The sequence below is a fragment of the Tachyglossus aculeatus genome, chromosome 6 (assembly GCF_015852505.1).
Source record: "Tachyglossus aculeatus isolate mTacAcu1 chromosome 6, mTacAcu1.pri, whole genome shotgun sequence".
Classification (NCBI taxonomy): Eukaryota; Metazoa; Chordata; class Mammalia; order Monotremata; family Tachyglossidae; genus Tachyglossus; species Tachyglossus aculeatus.
Genome location: NC_052071.1, coordinates 39,515,093 through 39,532,772, shown reverse-complemented (window position 1 = coordinate 39,532,772; position 17,680 = coordinate 39,515,093). Strand labels below are relative to the sequence as shown.

General features: G+C 54.1%; 1 protein-coding gene across 1 annotated transcript; it reads right to left on the bottom strand.

Annotated features, from left to right (window-relative positions):
- Positions 1 to 2,059: 2,059 nt before the first annotated feature.
- GDI1 (GDP dissociation inhibitor 1) lies at positions 2,060 to 12,680 on the bottom strand. The gene is made up of 11 exons (XM_038748236.1): positions 12,614 to 12,680; positions 10,223 to 10,330; positions 9,839 to 9,938; positions 8,519 to 8,653; positions 7,816 to 8,014; positions 7,015 to 7,146; positions 6,645 to 6,744; positions 5,552 to 5,723; positions 5,058 to 5,202; positions 4,903 to 4,957; positions 2,060 to 4,367 (listed from the first exon to the last, which is right to left on the bottom strand). Exons 1-11 carry the CDS (start codon positions 12,656 to 12,658, stop codon positions 4,215 to 4,217), a joined length of 1,344 nt encoding a protein of 447 aa, XP_038604164.1. The 5' UTR covers positions 12,659 to 12,680; the 3' UTR covers positions 2,060 to 4,214.
- Positions 12,681 to 17,680: the final 5,000 nt, after the last annotated feature.

Sequence of the window (17,680 nt, the reverse complement as noted above, 5' to 3'; positions counted from 1 at the left end):
GCGCTGAGTTAATAAATCAAATGATTAAGCATAGGTATTTCCAGGGTGAGACCTTGGCACGGCATTCCATTGAACCTTTCGACATATTTATTCTATTCATTTTATTTTGTTAATATAATAATAATGTTAGTATTTAATAATAATAACGGCATTTATTAAGCGCTTACTATGTGCAAAGCACTGTTCTAAGCACTGAGTTAATAAATCAAATGATTAAACATAGGTATTTCCAGGGTGAGACCTTGGCACAGCATTCCATTGAACCTTTTGACATATTTATTCTATTCATTTTATTTTGTTAATATAATAATAATGTTGGTATTTTAATAATAATAATAACGGCATTTATTAAGCGCTTACTATGTGCAGAGCACTGTTCTGAGCGCTGAGTTAGTAAATCAAATGATTAAGCATAGGTATTTCCAGGGTGAGACCTTGGCACAGCATTCCATTGAACCTTTCGACGTATTTATTCTATTCATTTTATTTTGTTAATATAATAATAATGTTGGTATTTAATAATAATAATGGCATTTATTAAGCGCTTACTATGTGCAAAGCACTGTTCTAAGCACTTGAGTTAATAAATCAAATGATTAAACATAGGTATTTCCAGGGTGAGACCTTGGCACAGCATTCCATTGAACCTTTCGACATATTTATTCTATTCATTTTATTTTGTTAATAATAATGTTGGTATTTTAATAATAACGGCATTTATTAAGCGCTTACTATGTGCAGAGCACTGTTCTAAGCGCTGAGTTAATAAATCAAATGATTAGGCATAGGTAGTTCCATGGTGAGACCTTGGCACAGCATTCCATTTAACCTTTCAACATATTTATTCTATTCATTTTATTTTGTCATATAATAATGGTGTTGGTATTTAATATGTTATATGTTAACATATGTTAATATGTCATGTGTTAACATATTAACATATGTTAATATGTTTTGTTTTGTTTTCCGGCCCCCCTCTTCTAGACTGTGAGCCCGCTGTTGGGTAGGGACCGTCTCTATATGTTGCCAACTTGTACTTCCCAACTGCTTAGTACACTGCTCTGCACACAGTTAAGCGCTCAATAAATACGAATGAATGAATGAATGACAGGAATGGAGATCCCAGGATAGAGGATTGCTTCTTCTCACTCCCAACCCATCTCACCTCTCCCCTGGCCCTCCTATTAAATAATAAACAATGATGGCATTTGTCAAGTGCTTACTATGTGCAAAGCACTGCTCTAGGCGCTGGGGGGGATACAAGCTGATCAGGTTGTCCCACCATGGGCTCACAGTCTTAATCCCCATTTTACAGATGACGTAACTGAGGATCAGAGAAGTTAAGTGACTTGCCCAGGGTCACGCAGCAGACATGTGGCGGAGCTGGGATTAGAACCCAAGACCCCTGACTCCCAAGCCCGGGCTCTTCCCACTGAGCTACACTGTTTATTATCGGGCAAACCTCCTCCCCTCGCCCAAATTTGGGAGAGGAATCATTGCCCTTCTAGAGTAGGCTCTTCTGGACGCCACCTTAGCAAAGCAAGAAGTGCCTTTTGGAAAACCAGATGTAATTTCACTAGATTGTAAGATCCTTGAGGGCAGAGGTCATGCCTTCTAGACTGTGAGCCCGTTGTTGGGTAGGGATTGTCTCTCTCTGTTGCCGAACTGTACTTTCCAAGCGCTTAGTACAGTGCTCTGCACACAGTAAGCGCTCAATAAATACAAATGATGAATGCCAACCAACTTTACGGTACTCTACTCCCCCAAGTGCTTATTAGTACAGTGCTCTGCACGCAGTTAGCGTTCAATAAAGACCACTGTTTGAGGCAGCGAGCAGGAGTATTTGCCCTCACCACCACACACCATCTTGCCTCTCAAAGACGGGTTGCGGGGCCGGGTCGGGGTCAGAGGTGGGTGATGGGGTAATCGTGGAATTCACCTCACGGGCCAAGTCATAACCACCCAGACCTGGACCTCAACCCTCCCAACCCTCTTTCCACCCCCACCTAACTCTGGAGGTCCTTTTCCCCTGGACACATGGCAGCTAGGGCCACGTTCATTCTTCCACAGTCTTTTTTTCATTTGTAATTTATTTTTTGTCAAATACACAGTAAATGGGGAGGAGAGACACATTCACTTTGCAAGAAAAATTCCCCAAGTAGTGTTTGGGAGGGGAGGGGGGAAGGGTATCCATTTCCCCACCTACCCCTGTTTTTTTTTTCTCCTTTTCTCTTCCAGAAATGAATAGAGGACAACACACACAGTTTGACCCCACCCAAAAAAAAAAAAATACAAACACCCTCCCCAGCCACCCCCCCACACTCCCACCCCTAGGCAGGGGCAGGTACCTAGCAGCCAGCCCACCCCTGACCCCCAAACTCACCATCACCCATTCACTCTTACTATGCTTCAATGGGAAAGGGCAGGGAAAAGTTGGGGTGGAAAGCAGCTATGGATCCGGGACCCCAGCCAGGTCCCCCCCCATCCCTAGAAGGGAGGATTGGATAAATGAGATTGAAACAGCCTCAACTCAAAACAGTATAGAAGGGACTAGGGCAGAGTAGCCGTCTTGCCCTCCCCAACCCTCCCAACCTTGTGCTCAAGGGGTTAGGATGATTCTACGGACCGATTGTTAATAAGTTAAAATAAATTAGGTGAAGGGATTGAGGAGGGGTCCTAGTCCGAGGAGTGGAAAGGTTAAATACGTCTTCTCTTCCCTCCCTCTTCCCATCTTCCAGCACTCAAGAGAGAAGCTCAGAACAGAGCAGAAGGAAAGGTCGGTTAGGGCTACATGAGTTACAGTTGGTAGTGGGGGGCAGCTGGCAAATGACTAAACTAGGGTGGAGGGGCGGAATCCGGGTGACCCGGCGGGAATGAGTCGGGTGGCTTCCGCCTGAGAAGCCAGGAAATCTCCGACATCAAGAGAGGGGGGGTCCCAAGCTCGGAAGTGGCACGAGAGGGAAGAAAGGGGAAAAAAAAATGGAGGAGCTGGTGCCACCATCCCACACCCGGCTGACTTTCTACCTCCTCCCTTAGCAGGATGAGAGGGAGGGGGCGAAAGAGAAAGAGCACGCCAGCGGGGGTACACACACACTATTCCTTTTTTCGACCCTCGGAAATTTGAGGGGCGGCAAAGCCAAGGGCGGCGCTGCCGCCGTACCTTTGGTCCCCCAGGCTCATTTCCCCTTTCATCCACCTCTGCCCCATCACCTCCAGGCATCCATCTAGGGTTTTCCCGGGACTGACTGGAAGACTGGACCTGAACCCCAGCCAGCACCCGCAGCCCTGGATGACGGTGCCCACCATCTGGGAACACCGTCTCTACCGCCTTCCCTCGGGGCAGCAGAAAGCACCCAAACTCAGAGGGCACTGAGGGCAGAGAGGGGCCGAGAGTCCTTTCCCTCTGACAGGAGGAAAATCTCCCGAGGTGGAGAGAGATGAGGAGGGGAGGTGTCGGGGGGAGCCAAGGAGTCAAGCCCCCGGATCCTGGCAGCACCGCGAAAGGCTAGGCAATGCTGAGCTCAACCCGAGGAACACCACCCCCCCGTCCCCACAATTTTTCTCTGATTTTCAACAGTGAATCCAGCTTTCTTCTGGGGGTATGGAAGGGAGGGGCGTCAAATGGGGAGAAGGGGCCCCAGCATGAGGGGAGAGGGGGCAGTGGCTGCCGTTGCAATTTAACAAGATTTGGGGAAGAAGGAAGACCACCTAGCTATCTGTCCCCACCATCCATCAAGCCCACATCGCAGATGGGCTGGGGTTGGTGGGGAGGGAATGGCGAGGTGACGGTACTCGTGAATGGAGACCACTGCCTTCTGGGACCTGACTTTCTAATCAAAGGGGAAGATGCCTTGGTCCTCTGATCACAAGCCCCATTCTGCCCCAGGGAGTTAGGGGAGATTACAGGGTAGGGCAGAGGGGTTTGGTCACCAAATAGAATAAGAGCGCTGCCCTATGAGAACAAAAAGGAAGAGATGGGCGAGAGGGGAACTCAGCCAGGCAGAGGGAAGGAGCAAGGGGAGGGAGGGAATGAATACAGGCCACCTTCTCTCCTTCCGCTACATCAAAGAGGAAAAGTGAGAGTGGCGGAGAGAGGAGAGGGCCAGGCAAAGGCCCGGGGATTTCTGAGAAAGACCGAAACAGAAGATGAGAGGGGGGCTGGGAAAGGGGTGCCGGGAGAGGGGGTGGGGGTGGAGCGGCCAAGCCACCCGCCATCACTGCTCGTCCTCCCCAAAGACATCGTTCTGTTTGCGCTTCATGTTCTCAAAGTCGAAGTCTGTCCCGGCCATCCGCTTGTAGATATCCTTGATGTCATTGCAGGTTGTCTCAAAGTGGGTGGTGGCATCATAGGAGCAGGAGCAGAACACCTGGGGACCGAGGTGAAGGTGGGGTGGGGTGGGGTGGAGGAGACGCACTCTGGGAGGGAGTTTTGCCTCCCCAGCACCAAAGGCGGAAAGGAGTGTGTGGGCGGTTGCTGCCCTCTCACCCGACTTCCCTCACACGCTGTCCTAACACAGTGCCCGGTACATAGTAAGCTCTTAACGAATACCAGGATTTAGCGTTATCATGTTGCAGGTGGTGGCGTTGCCCCATCGGCATGGAGAGGGAGGAAGGAAGGAGAAAGGAGAGAGAGGAGGGGACTGGAGAGGAGGGGTGGAAGTGAGGGAGTTAACCTCAACCAAACAAGGACCTTCCCTCTGTGCCCAGCCCAATTTGGAGGACGCTGGGGCTGAAGGAGACAGGTTCTTGCTGAGGAAAAAGACTCCGTCCCTGAAAGAGGGGCCGCCCAGTCGGAGTTGGAGGAAGAACGGGAAAAACGAGGGAGGTAGGCAGGGATGAGGAGGGTAGTCCAGGGAAAAGGATGTAGAAGGTGTCTGTAGGAACAAGAAGGGAGGTGGTTACCTGGCTCTCGGATCCATCTTCTGTCGGCTCGAACAGGTCGCTGATTGCCACAAACCTGGGGACAGAAGAGGCAAGCGTCCCTCGGTCAACCCAGCCATGCCCAGCCCCTCGCCCTCCCCGGCCCCCGGTGTGGGTTTCCGGTCCCCGGCCCTCACTTCTGGTCGATGGGCTCCAGCAGCTCCAGCGCCGGCTCGATCTCCTTTTCGGGCTCAGCTGTCTCCACTGTGGTGCTGACGATGGCAATGTACTTGCCCTGGGCAGCCACGTTGTGGGCGTAGGAAATCATGCAAACGTAGATGTCTGGTGGGGGGGGGGGGGGGGGGGGGCACCCCGCCATAGGGAGACAGTCAGTGCAGGCCTCTGCCTCTCCCAGGTCACTAAAGAAGCCACTACTCCCAAGACCCTGTTGCCACTGCAAGCATCCCACTGGGCACACTAGCTGGCACCGCCAAGGCAACCTCCTGGTCCCCAGCACACAGCTAGATTGTAAGCTCCCCGAAGGCAGGGTCTACTAACTCTCTTGCCCTCTGCAGAGCGCTTCATCCAAGGCTTTACCCACAGGAAGCGCTCCATAAGTACCGATAATGCATCCAACGCACCAGCCTTCTTGTGGACCTGGCATTCCCGCTAGCGTCCCGGCACTGCCCACCTGACTTCCTGTTGACCTGGTTCTGGGGGATGATGATTTGGCAGGAATTGGCGTCGTTGGTGTTCTTGATGGGATGGCTCAAGATGCAGATGACACGGATCACCTGGCCCGCCTTGCGCACACGGTCTGGCACGTAGCTGGGGTCGCAGATCAGCTGCTTGCAACGGGCCACCTGGGGAGGAGGGCCAAGCCCAGGGGTTGTTGGGGGCAGCTTTCCATTTTTTGCGGGCAGGGAGTGAGCAAGCAGGAGGAGCCTTGTGAGTAACAGTAAGGCTTCAGAGAGCTCACGGGTCAGAAGGTCACGCTATCGTGTCTTTTCAGCCCAGCTCGGAAACTTGGCTCCTCTCATCCCAGCTTGGAAGTGTTCGGGTTGTGTCAGTGCCCTGGGATGAGTGAGGCTATGGGGCCTGGTCCAAAAAGCTGGAAAATTCTGGGAACAACGGTCACCCCTACTTGCACCCAGGTACCTTGGAGGGTAAGGGGCGGTCAGATGTGGAGGAGGAGGGGTTGGGGGAGCTCGAAGATTCATCCTTCCATCCCCAGCCGTCTGCCCACCTCCTCCCAGTTCTTTCCAGGGCAAAAAAAATCTCCAAGATGGTCCAGATCCCAGCAAGCCCCAGGGAGGCATTCTTCAGCCTTGGAGTTCCCAGCCTAGAGCCTCCCTTCCCTTCCCTTTCCCACAAGCATTATGAAAGCCTAGTTTTCCTGGAATCCCTTCTCTGAACTAGGCCCTATCCAAGTCCGCGGTGACTCCGAGCCCAAGCCGCTGGCAGAGAAAACTCCAGATCGAGCCCAGTCACGTGATTCAACTCAGGCTGTGAGTATCTGATTGTGGAGGGAGGAAAGGAGGGATTCACACTCAAGTCCATGAACGGTGACGGCTTGGGCTGGGGGTAGGAGAGAGGAACCAGGCCGGGGGTGGAGGTAGGCTCGGGGCCGACTCCACAGGGCCACAGGACTCCTCCTCTAAACCGCAAGCTCCTCGTGGGCAGGGATCACGTCTACGGACTCAAAGCATCTTTTCTCTGACTCTCCGGCTCCACAGAGACTGCAACCTGAGTTTGGGGACCCTCGGGGGAGAAACCCGGCTTACCTCCCCTTCTGATTTCACCCCCACCACCTTGCCGTTCTCCATCACGATGTCATCCACGGGCTTGTTCAGCATGTAGGTCCCCCCGTAGATTGCACTCAGCCTGGGCAGGGGAGGGAGAGGGGAAAGGGAAGGTTGGGGAGAAGAGGAAAGGGAGTCCCGCGGGGGAAGAAGACCCCAGGGAGGACATAATGCCAGGGGCGCGCCATCCTTCTTCCTTATCCGGGACCTCAAACTGGATGTATTTCTCTGAATTCCCCTTCATCCCCACGGGGTCCTGGTTCCCCTCCAGTGGCCCTGCCCTAACCGCCCCCTCTCCGCCCCCCGCAGCCTCGGGGTACCCAGGCCTTCCCTGAGAGGGCTGCCCGCTCACCTGGCAAAGCCTTGGGGCAGCTCCCCCAGGCCATAGAGAGGGTACAGGTACGGGCTCTTGCCGTATCGAGCCAGAGATTCGCTGTACAGCTTGATGCGGTTGATGGTCTCCAGACAGGGCTGGTCCAGATAACTGTCAAGCAACATGAGGCGAGCAATTTGTGGGGGAAGGCTAGCGGTCCGGCAACTCTGGGGAGGAGGGTGGTCCGACCTCCTCTTCCCCTTCTGCCCTCAGGCCATCCGCAGAGCCCCTCCCTTCCAGCTAACGGGAAGTCCGCCGCTCTCCAAGTAACCTCGGAGGAAGGAGGCTGGCGGGCCGATGGTCGAAGACGGGCTGGAACCCCGAGAGTCGGGGAGAAGGTGGAGACGGGATGAGAAGCAGCGTGGCCTGGTGGAAAGGGCACGGGCCCGGGACTCAGAGGACCTGGGTTCTAATCCCGGCTCTGCCATTCACCTGCTGCGTGACCTCGGTCAAATCACTTCACTTCTCTGTGCCTCGGTTTCCTCATCTGTAAAACGGGGGTTAAACCCTACTACTCCTTCCTGCTTAGGCTGTGAGTCCCATGGGGGATAGGGACCACATTCGATATGACTGCCTTGTATCTACTCTGGCCCTTAGTACGGTGCTTGGTGCATAGGAACACTTAACAGGTACCACTTAAAAACAAAAAGGAGAGGGGAGAAAGAAAGTGGCGAAGGTGGAGGGCTACGGAAAGGAGGAAAGGGAAGCAGAGGAGCAGCCCTCCCTCCCCGCTCCCAGGGCACCCCTCTGTTTCTCCCCACCCGGGCCCCCCGGGCTCACTCATCCGTGCGGTACAGGGCCAGGGCGTGGCCGGTAAAGTCAATGACATCTTGGCCCAGGTCAAACTTCTTGTAGACGTCCCGCATGGTCGTGCTCTGGGGCTCGACCCCCTCGAAGGTCTTGGGGTCGTTCTCGTCAAAGTTCGCCACGAACACCAGGAACTTGCGGAAGCGGCGCTTCTCAAACATGCCCATTAGGTCTGGCGGGAGGCATGGGAGAGTCGGGAGCCCTCCCCGGCCCCCCGACCTCCACGCTGGGCACCTCCCCACCTCCACCCCCGAACTCTGCCCCCGGGAATCTTCCCCAGCCCCCCAACCTATGCCCCAAGGACCTCCCCTGCCCCGCGGACTTCCCTTTTCTCAAGTGGACTCTAACAGCGGGATGTGTGTATGTGGAGGGGGTGGAGGACAGACAAATCAGAGAATCAAAGGTCACGACTCTGAAAGGGCTGAAGCCTTTAAATCCCCGCTCCTTCTCGGCCTCAAGCACAGAGGAAGAGAGGCAGATGGCCCCGACAACGAAGCAGGAGGTCCGACGACTGTTCTGGGCTTGGTCTGGTGCCACTGGGCAACTGAGCAAACGACCCCCCTTCCTGTGCCTCAGTATCCCCAGCCTCCCTGGGGCGGGGAGTCCCCAGAGGCTGGAGGGGAGATGGGTGTTCCCGGCCGGTGTCCGAGGGGCCGGGGCAGATTGGGACACTCACTGGAGGCCAGGGCCTCGGTCTCTGTGGACGGCACTTTGTAGATCTTGCCGCCCTTGTAGACAAAGCTGCCTTCCACCACCTTAAAATCCAGGTAGCGCGTCACCTCCGTGTACAGCAGCATCTTGACCAGCTGACCTGCGGCACAACGGAGGTGTGAGAAACAGCCCCCTTCCCCATCCATCTGGCTTTCCGAAAGCTCCCCTCCGCACAACCCACCATCATCCCAGTTCAGGGACTGGCCCTTTGCCCACCTTCCCAGTTCCCTCTGCATCCTTGGCCTGGCCGCCTTTGATCCCGCCCAATCAATCAATGCGGCAAGATTCAGAGGTCGTGGGTTCTAATCCCGCCTGACCTTGGGCAAGTCACTTAACTTCTCTGTGCCTCAGTTACCTCATCTGTAAAATGGGGACTGAGACTGTGAGCCCCACGTGGGACAACCTGATCACCTTGTATCTACCCCAGCGCTTAGAACAGTGCCTAGAACAGCACATAGTAAGCGCTTAACAGGGACCACAATTATTATTAATCAACCGTATTTATTGAGCGCTCCCTGTGTGCAGAGCACTGTACTAAGCGCTTGGGAGAGTGCAACACAACAGAACTGGCTCTGCCAGTTGTCAGCTGTGTGACTTTGGGCAAGTCACTTAACTTCTCTGTGCCTCAGTTAGCTCATCTGTAAAATGGGGATTAAGACTGTGAGCCCCCCGTGGGACAACCTGATCGCCTTGTATCTACCCCAGCGCTTAGAACAGTGCTTTGCCTATAGTAAGCGCTTAATAAACGCCATCATTATTATTATTATTATTATTATTATTAATTAGCAGACACGTTCCTTGCCCTCAACGAGTGGCGTGGGCTAATGGATAAAGCACAGCCCTGGGAGTCAGAAGGACCTACGTTCTAGTCCCAGCTCTGCCACCTGTCTGCTGTGGGACCTTGGGCAAGTCATTTCACTTCTCTGGGCCTCAGTTAACCTCATCTGCAAAATGGGGAACTGAGACTGTGAGGCCCACATGGGACAGGAACTGTGTCCAACCCGATTGGCTTGTACCCACCCCAGCGCTTAGTAAAATGCCTGGCACATAGTAAGCGCTTAACAAATACCATCATCGTCATTCTCTGTGCCTCCGTTCTGTAAAATGGGGAATAAGACGGTGAGCCCCACTCGGGACACGGACTGTGTCCAACTTATCTTGTATCTACCTAAGGGCTTGGAACAGGGCTCGGCACATAGTAAGTGCTTAACAAATACCATAAAATAAATTCTCTCATGGAAGAGAACCTCCTGCCCACAACCACCCCTGCCAGGGCCCCTCTTACCATTGGCCATTAGGAACTTGGGAATCAAGTCCACGTTCCAGTCTCGGCCCCGGCCCATGCTCTCGGGAGGACCGTCTGGGAGTTCGAATCTCTTATAGAGCTGAAGGAAGGGGCGAAAGGCATTGAGAGACCCAGGGGAAGGGGACAGAGACTGATTCCCTCCCCGCATCCTCACCCCTCCCTCCTCAGAATGCGCACGGACTTCCAGGCACCAGGACTCCTCTCCCACCCCCGTCCATTTGGGAAGGTAAAGGGGAATTAGAAGCAAAGGGGATTCGGGGGGCCGGAGGGGACCGAGGGGCTCAGCTCCCACCCGCGTTCCCGCTGGGGCTCTGCACTCGGAAAGGGGGCTTGGGGTTCAGGGTCAAGAGGGCCCGGCCTCACCTCCTCCAGGGGCGTGATGGAGGAGCTCTCACCCCCGTAGTACGGGTTCCGGTCCATGTGGAGCACCTTCTTCCCGTTCACGGACATGATGCCCGAGAGAATGCATTCCTGGCCAGAGGCGGTGGGGTCGAGGAAGGAAGCAGAAGGGAGTGGGGGAGTTGATGAGTAGGGGTCACAGGCCTGGGGCGGGGGGAGGATTGCACCCGCCCAAACGGCCCCTTCCCCCCATCCCCGGGGATCCCCGAGCACAGCTGGGCCTGGCCGGGAGCCTTTATGCCTCTCCGCCAGCCCGGGATGCAACGATTTACACTCCTCAGATAGAAGACCCGGCAGACCTTGAGAGCAATGCAGGGAGAGAGGAGAAGGGGTGGGGTGACACAGCCCAACCTGGGCCCCACCCTGCCCGCCTCCTCCGAGCGGTTCTGTTCCCGGCCCCAGCCTTCTGGTCAACCAGTGCAGCCCAGATCCTGCTCAGGTCACCGTTAACTCAGGGGCCAGCGCACGGATGGTCCCCACAGTCTGGATCGGCTAACCAGAGTCATCCTCCTGAATCCACCACCGACATCCACCACCTGCCCTTTAACCCTTCTAGGCGCAGTCCACCTGCTGGGCCCGGGGTGGGGAGGAGGCCGAGAGGCCAGAGGGACAACAGAGAGGCGGGGGTGGGGGGAAGAGGCGTTAAAGTGGGAGAAAGCAATGGGTGGGGGGAGGGCCCACAGCCGGGTTTCTGGATGACACAGCCCTCTGACTCTGACATCTTATCCCTGGGAGCGAGTGAGGCGGGTGGGAAGGGAGAGAGCAAGAGCCACCAGTGCCCACAGAGGCCAATTAGAAAGACACCGCCCTGGGGCTTCCTCTCTCTCCCTCCAAGGAGGGATGGGCTAAGAATTCCTAGGATTGAACCTCCACCCCTGAAAAAAGGAGCAGGGCATTATGAGGGGGTGGGGGTCAAGGTCCCAGAACCCGTACAATGTCCTTCGTGAAGACACCACACTCCCCACTACCCCAGATTTGAACAGAGGCAAATGGGGGCCTGGGCGGTGAGCCGCATATACGCCAACACCCCTCTGCCCCTGTGGGATCCTTGCCCGGGTGTGGACCGGGGGTAGAGGGGCATTCAATCAATCAATCAATCGTATTTATTGAGCGCTTACTACGTGCAGAGCACTGTACTAAGCGCTTGGGAAGTACAAATTGGCAACATATAGAGACAGTCCCTACACAACAGTGGGCTCACAGTCTAAAAGGGGGAGACGGAGAACAAAACCAAACATACTAACAAAATAAAATAAATAGGATAGATATGTACAAGTAAAATAAATAGAGTAATAAATATGTACAAATATATATACATATATAGAGGTGCTGTGGGGAAGGGAAGGAGGTAAGATGGGGGGATGGAGAGGGAGACGAGGGGGAGAGGAAGGAAGGGGCTCAGTCTGGGAAGGCCTCCTATTCCAGGGGGTGCCCAGGGAGTCTCCCCGGCCCCAGGGGCGTTGGGATAGGCAGGGCTTCCCAGGGCCCCAAGAAGGCTCCATTTTTCTACGGTAGGGCACAGGGAGGGAAGTGATACTAGAGGCCACCCCTTCTTCCTCCTCCTCATTTCTCAGACCTGTCAAGAAGGAGAAACCCAACGGTCTCACCCAAGGGTGGGTGGGAGGGCTGCCGAGGAGGTCCGGATGGGTGCTGGAGACGGCCCTTCCCGCTATGCCCTCTCCAGATCTGGGGCAAGGGGTAAGGCTTGGCCTCTTCCCTCAGGCCTACAGAGGAGATGGCATCCAGAAGGGGAGGGGAGGAGGAGGGGCACGGCCATTCTTTCCCTCCCCTCCTCCCCACCCCACCCTAATGCGCAGGAAAGGTTAGCAGCTGCACGGATGGTATCGCCCGGGGGGGCCGGGCTCCGTATGGCCCTTCCCTCTTGGCTCTCCCCCACCCCCCCGGCTACCCGGGGAGGGGAAGGGTCAACAGTGCTTTGCACATAGTAAGCGCTTAATAAATGCCATCATCATTATTATCACCTGCTGGGTGATGGACCCACCGTGCAGCGGCCAGAGATGGGCTGGGGGTGGCAGAGGGGAAGGGAAAAGAGGTAGAGGGAAGGAGGAGGGTGGGAGGGCAACAAAAAAAATGCAGCCACACTCGGGGGGGTGTGTGTGTAAGGGGGGGGTGACCTCAACCTTCCCTCCTGGCCCCCCAACTCCTTGCATCTCCAAAAGCTGGGGCAAGGCGGGCTTGGGGAGCCCTCCAGGAGCCACCCGCAGGGCCCACACTGGGGGAGGAGGAGGAGGGCAGGGGGCAAGAGGATGGGGGGGGGCCTGTTGCCATGGTTACAGCCAGGGATGAGGTTTGCCCTGAAATTGGGTGGGGAAGGGATGCTGGGGGCCGACTCACCGTGAGGCCGGTGCCCAGTACGATCACGTCGTATTCCTCGTCCATGGCTCCCCTCACCACCACCACCGCCTCCTCCTCCTCCACCTCCTCCTCCTCCCGCCGCCGCTGAAATGGACCAAAGATGGCGGCCGCAGCACCTCCGCCCAGCCCGCCCCCTCCGCCGCCTCAAAGAGTCCCGGCCCCCTCCCCTCCTCCCCCCTCCCCTCCCCACCGACGGCCCCCCCGGGGAGCGGGGACGGGGCAGCCGCGGCGATGCCCTCCTCCCGGTGCCCCGGGGCCTCCCGGTTGCCCCGGCCCGGGCCGGGCAGGGGGAGGGATGGGGCCGGTGAGGCGCCCCGACGACGGATCCCTCCGCGCCCCCTGCATCTTTCCGGGAGGTGATGCTCGGCCGCTGGGGAGGGGCCGAACGGAGGGAGGGAAACTGAGGCAGGGGGGGCCTAGCTGAGGGGACCGAGAGGAAAAGGAGGCGAGTCCGATATCTAACGGAGATGCCAAGCTGGAATTTGCCCTCAGTGGGCCTGGGGCTTGCTTCTCTGCCCTCTCTCTCTCTCTCCATTTCTCTATTTCTTCCTCTCTTTCTCTGCCCCCTGTTTCTCTCTCTCTCCATTTCTCCATTTCTTCCTCTCTTTGTCTCTCTGTTTCTCTCTCTCCATTTCTATTTATTTTATTTTGTTAATATGTTTGGTTTTGTTCATCCCCCGGGCCTGGAATGCCCTCCCTCTGCCCCTCTGCCAAGCTAGCTCTCTTCCTCCCTTCAAGGCCCTGCTGAGAGCTCACCTCCTCCAGGAGGCCTTCCCACACTGAGCCCCTTCCTTCCTCTCCCCCTCGCCCCCCTCTCCATCCCCCCATCTTGCCTCCTTCCCTTCCCCACAGCACCTGTATATATGGATATATGGTTGTACATATTTATTACTCTTTATTTTACTTGTACATTTCTATCCTATTTTATTTTGTTGGTATGTTTGGTTCTGTTCTCTGTCTCCCCCTTTTAGACTGTGAGCCCACTGTTGGGTAGGGACTGTCTCTATGTGTTGCCAATTTGTACTTCCCAAGCGCTTAGTACAGTGCTCTGCACATAGTAAGCGCTCAATAAATACGTTGATTGATTGATTCTCTGTCCCCCCCTTCTAGACTGTGAGCCCACTGTTGGGTAGGGACCGTCTCTAGATGTTGCCAACTTGGACTTCCCAAGCGCTTAGTCCAGTGCTCTGCACACAATAAGCGCTCAATAAATACGATTGATTGATTGATTGGGGCGGGGCAGGGTGGCCTAGGAGGTGGGTGGGGGGGCGAATGATTTTTCACTGAAGAGCAGTATGGAAATGGGAGCCAACAGGATGACTGTTGGCTGCCAGCTTGCTGTGGGCAGGGATAGTGTCTCTCCCAAGCACTTAGTATAACATAATATTAATGATGATATTTGTTGGGCGCTTCCTATGTGCCAGGCACTGTAGTGAGCATTGGGGTGGGTACAGTAATAATAATAATAATAATGGCATTTATTAAGCGCTTACTATGTGCAAAGCACTGTACGAAGCGCTGGGGAATTTACAGGGTGATCAGGTTGTCCCACGTGGGGCTCACGGTCTAAACCCCCATTTTACAGAGGAGGTAACTGAGGCCCAGAGAAGTGAAGTGACTTGCCCAAGGTCACACAGGTGACAAGCGGTGGAGCGGGATTCGAACCCCTGACGTCTGACTCCAAAGCCTGGGCTCTTGCCACTGAACCACACTGCTTCTCTAGACTGTGCTATACTATAGTGTAATATACTATATACTATCCTATTACCAAGGGCTTAGTAATAATAATAATAATAATGATGGCATTTATTAAGTGCTTACTATGTGCAAAGCACTGTTCTAAGCGCTGGGGAAGTTACAAGGTGATCAGGTTGTCCCACGTGGGGCTCACAGTCTCAATCCCCATTTTACAGATGAGGTAACTGAGGCCCAGAGAAGTGAAGTGACTTGCCCAAAGTCACACAGCTGACAATTGGCGGAGCCGGGGTTTGAACCCACGACCTCTGACTCCAAAGCCCGTGCTCTTCTCCACTGAGCCACGCTGCTTCTCTAGTACAGTGCTCTACACACAGTAAGCGCTCAATAAATACAATCGACTGAATGAATGAACGATACAGTCAGAAACATTCCCATTACAAACACAGATACCGAGACAACATATCATAAAGAGCAATACTGTATCTAAATCCATGACTAATCTTGAGGCTCAAGAATAGCTTCTGAAAACCTTCGAAGTGACACGTGCTTTTCTGCACAAAATATTGTTCTATTTTAACCCACAAGCGAATCGGGTTGGACGCAGTCCCTCATTGGGCTCCCTCTCTCAATCTCCATTTTCCAGATGAGGGGACTGAGGCCCAGAGAAGTAAAGTAACTTACTCGAGGTCACGCAGCAGACAAGTGGCGGAGCCGGGATTGGAATCCATGACCTTCTGCTCCCGGGCCTGTGCTCCGTCCGCTACGCCACGCCACTTCTCCAGATGCCACTGATCAATCAATCAATCGTATTTATTGAGCACTTACTGTGTGCCGAGCACTGTACTAAGCACTTGGGAAGTACAATCAATCAATCAATCGTATTTATTGAGCGCTTACCGTGTGCAGAGCACTGGACTAAGCGCTTGGGAAGTCCAAGTTGGCAACATATGGACAGGAACTAGCTGGAGACCCCAATTAGAAGAAAGAGATCCTGGTTCCCTCTCAGCCAGCAGCAAAGGCCGAGGAAAGGAGGTTGATTTAACGGGGCAGTCGAGGGGTAACGGGGTGGATGAGGGGGTTTGGTGCGGAGGTTGGAAAGTCCAGAGAATACATTCCTACTTGCCCTCCTTCCTCTCCAGTTCCGTTTTCACGTAGCACACATGAGCTCACAGCTTCCCAGATTATAATCATCATCATCATCAATCGTATTTATTGAGCGCTTACTATGTGCAGAGCACTGTACTAAGCGCTTGGGAAGTACAAATTGGCAACATACAGAGACAGTCCCTACCCAACAGTGGGCTCATTCAATGGTATTTATTGGACATTGGAAAAGCAGCGTGGCTCAGCGGAAAGAGCCCGGGCTTTGGAGTCAGAGGTCATGGGTTTAAATCCCAGCTCCACCAATTGTCAGCTGTGTGACTTTAGGCAAGTCACTTAACTTCTCTGTGCCTCACTTACCTCATCCGTAAAACGGGGATGAAGACCGTGAGCCCCCCCCCGTGGGACAACCTGATCACCCTGTAACCTCCCCAGCGCCTAGAACAGCGCTTCGCACATAGTAAGCGCTTAACAAGAAGCAGCGTGGCTCAGTGGAAAGAGCCCGGGCTTTGGAGTCGGAGGTCATTGGTTCAAATCCCGGCTCCGCCGCTTGTCGGCTGTGTGACTCTGGGCAAGTCCCTTCACTTCTCTGGGCCTCAGTTACCTCATCTGTAAAATGGGGATTAAGACTGTGAGCCCCCCGTGGGACAACCTGATCACCTTGTAAACTCCCCAGCGCTTAGAACAGCGCTTTGCACATAGTAAGCGCTTAATAAATGCCATTATTATTATTATTAATAATAAATGCCGTCATTATTATTACTGTGCGCAGAGCGCTGTATTAAACGCTAGGCAAAGTGCAATCGAGTCGGTAGGCCCATTCCCTTCCCCCAAGGAGCTTGCAGAGGAAAGGAAAACTTGAGTCACAGAATCACATGGTGGGCTCTGACCAGGGAACCCACAGGAACCCCCTCTCCTGAAGAGGTCACGCCCTGAAAGACTCAGGAGGTGGGAAAGCAGGAAGAAAGCAGGAAAAGCAGGAGACATCCCAGTTTGACCCCACAGGCAGGGAGGTGTTGAGACTGTCACCTTCGCCCACCCCAGTGACTCCCAGGGCAACTTCCCTACTCATCATCATCATCATCATCATCATCATCAATCGTATTTATTGAGCATTTACTGTGTGCAGAGCACTGTACTAAGAGCTTGGGAAGTACAAATTGGCAACATATAGAGACGGTCCCTACCCAACAGTGGGCTCACAGTCTAAAAGGGGGAGACAGAGGACAAAACCAAACATACTAACAAAATAAAATAAATAAGATAGATATGTACAAGTAAAATCAATCAATCAATCAATCATATTTATTGAGCGCTTACTATGTGCAGAGCACTGGACTAAGCGCTTGGGAAGTACAAATTGGCAACATATAGAGACAGTCCCTACCCAACAGTGGGCTCACAGTCTAAAAGGGGGGAGACAGAGAACAAAACCAAACATACTAACAAAATAAAATAAATTAGATATGTACAAGTAAAATAAATAAATCAATCGAGTAATAGATATGTACAAACATATATACAGGTGCTGTGGGGAAGGGAAGGAGGTAAGATGGGGGATGGAGAGGGGGACGAGGAGGAGAGGAAGTAAGGGACTGAGTGTGGGAAGGCCTCCTGGAGGAGGTGAGCTCTCAGTAGGGCCTTGAAGGGAGGAAGGGCATTCCAGGCATCAATCGTATTTACAGAAAGAACGGCCTAGGAGTGAATGGTAGCAGGACCATCTCCCTGCCCACCTCTTTGGGCACCCACCCTAATAAAGGGGCAGCGTCAGACCATGCTGGGGGCCGTTAGGTTAGCCACCACGTTCTGTTTAGTTGTGCTTGTGAAATATAAATATTCCCGATCAGCCCTGCCCCACCGCCCGATAGCAGAGACGAGGGTTATGCAGGCCAGACTCCTCCTTGGATAGCAGCAGCTGCAGTCGGGCCCAGCAGCACCGTCATCCTAGCTCAGAGGAAGCAGCCCTCTGGCCTGGCTTCCCTCCCATCCCAGGACCAGTCCCGACCAGCTCCGGCTCTACAGGACCTTGGCTTTGCCTTAACTCCTTCCCACCCGGGAGACACAAAGCAAGTTAACTCTTGGATTCGGGCTTGACAGCGGCTTTCCTTCCCTCCCTCTCCAAGAATTCCTTCAAACCCTGCCGGCTTAAAGGGAGCCCCTCCTCCCACAGATTCCAAACCCACCCCTACCCCTCGCCCCTTACTCTCAGGGAAGCAGCATGGCCTAGTGGCTACAGCACAGGCATGG

Excerpts from the sequence above, each read along its gene's own strand:
- GDI1 (XM_038748236.1), bottom strand. The coding sequence starts at position 12,658 with ATGGACGAGGAATACGACGTGATCGTACTGGGCACCGGCCTCACG. Across the intron at positions 7,147-7,815 it reads GCCCTGTACCGCACGGATGA|TTATCTGGACCAGCCCTGTC; the intron begins GTGAGCCCGGGG and ends GTTGCTTGACAG. Across the intron at positions 4,958-5,057 it reads CTGGAGCCCATCGACCAGAA|GTTTGTGGCAATCAGCGACC; the intron begins GTGAGGGCCGGG and ends TTCTGTCCCCAG.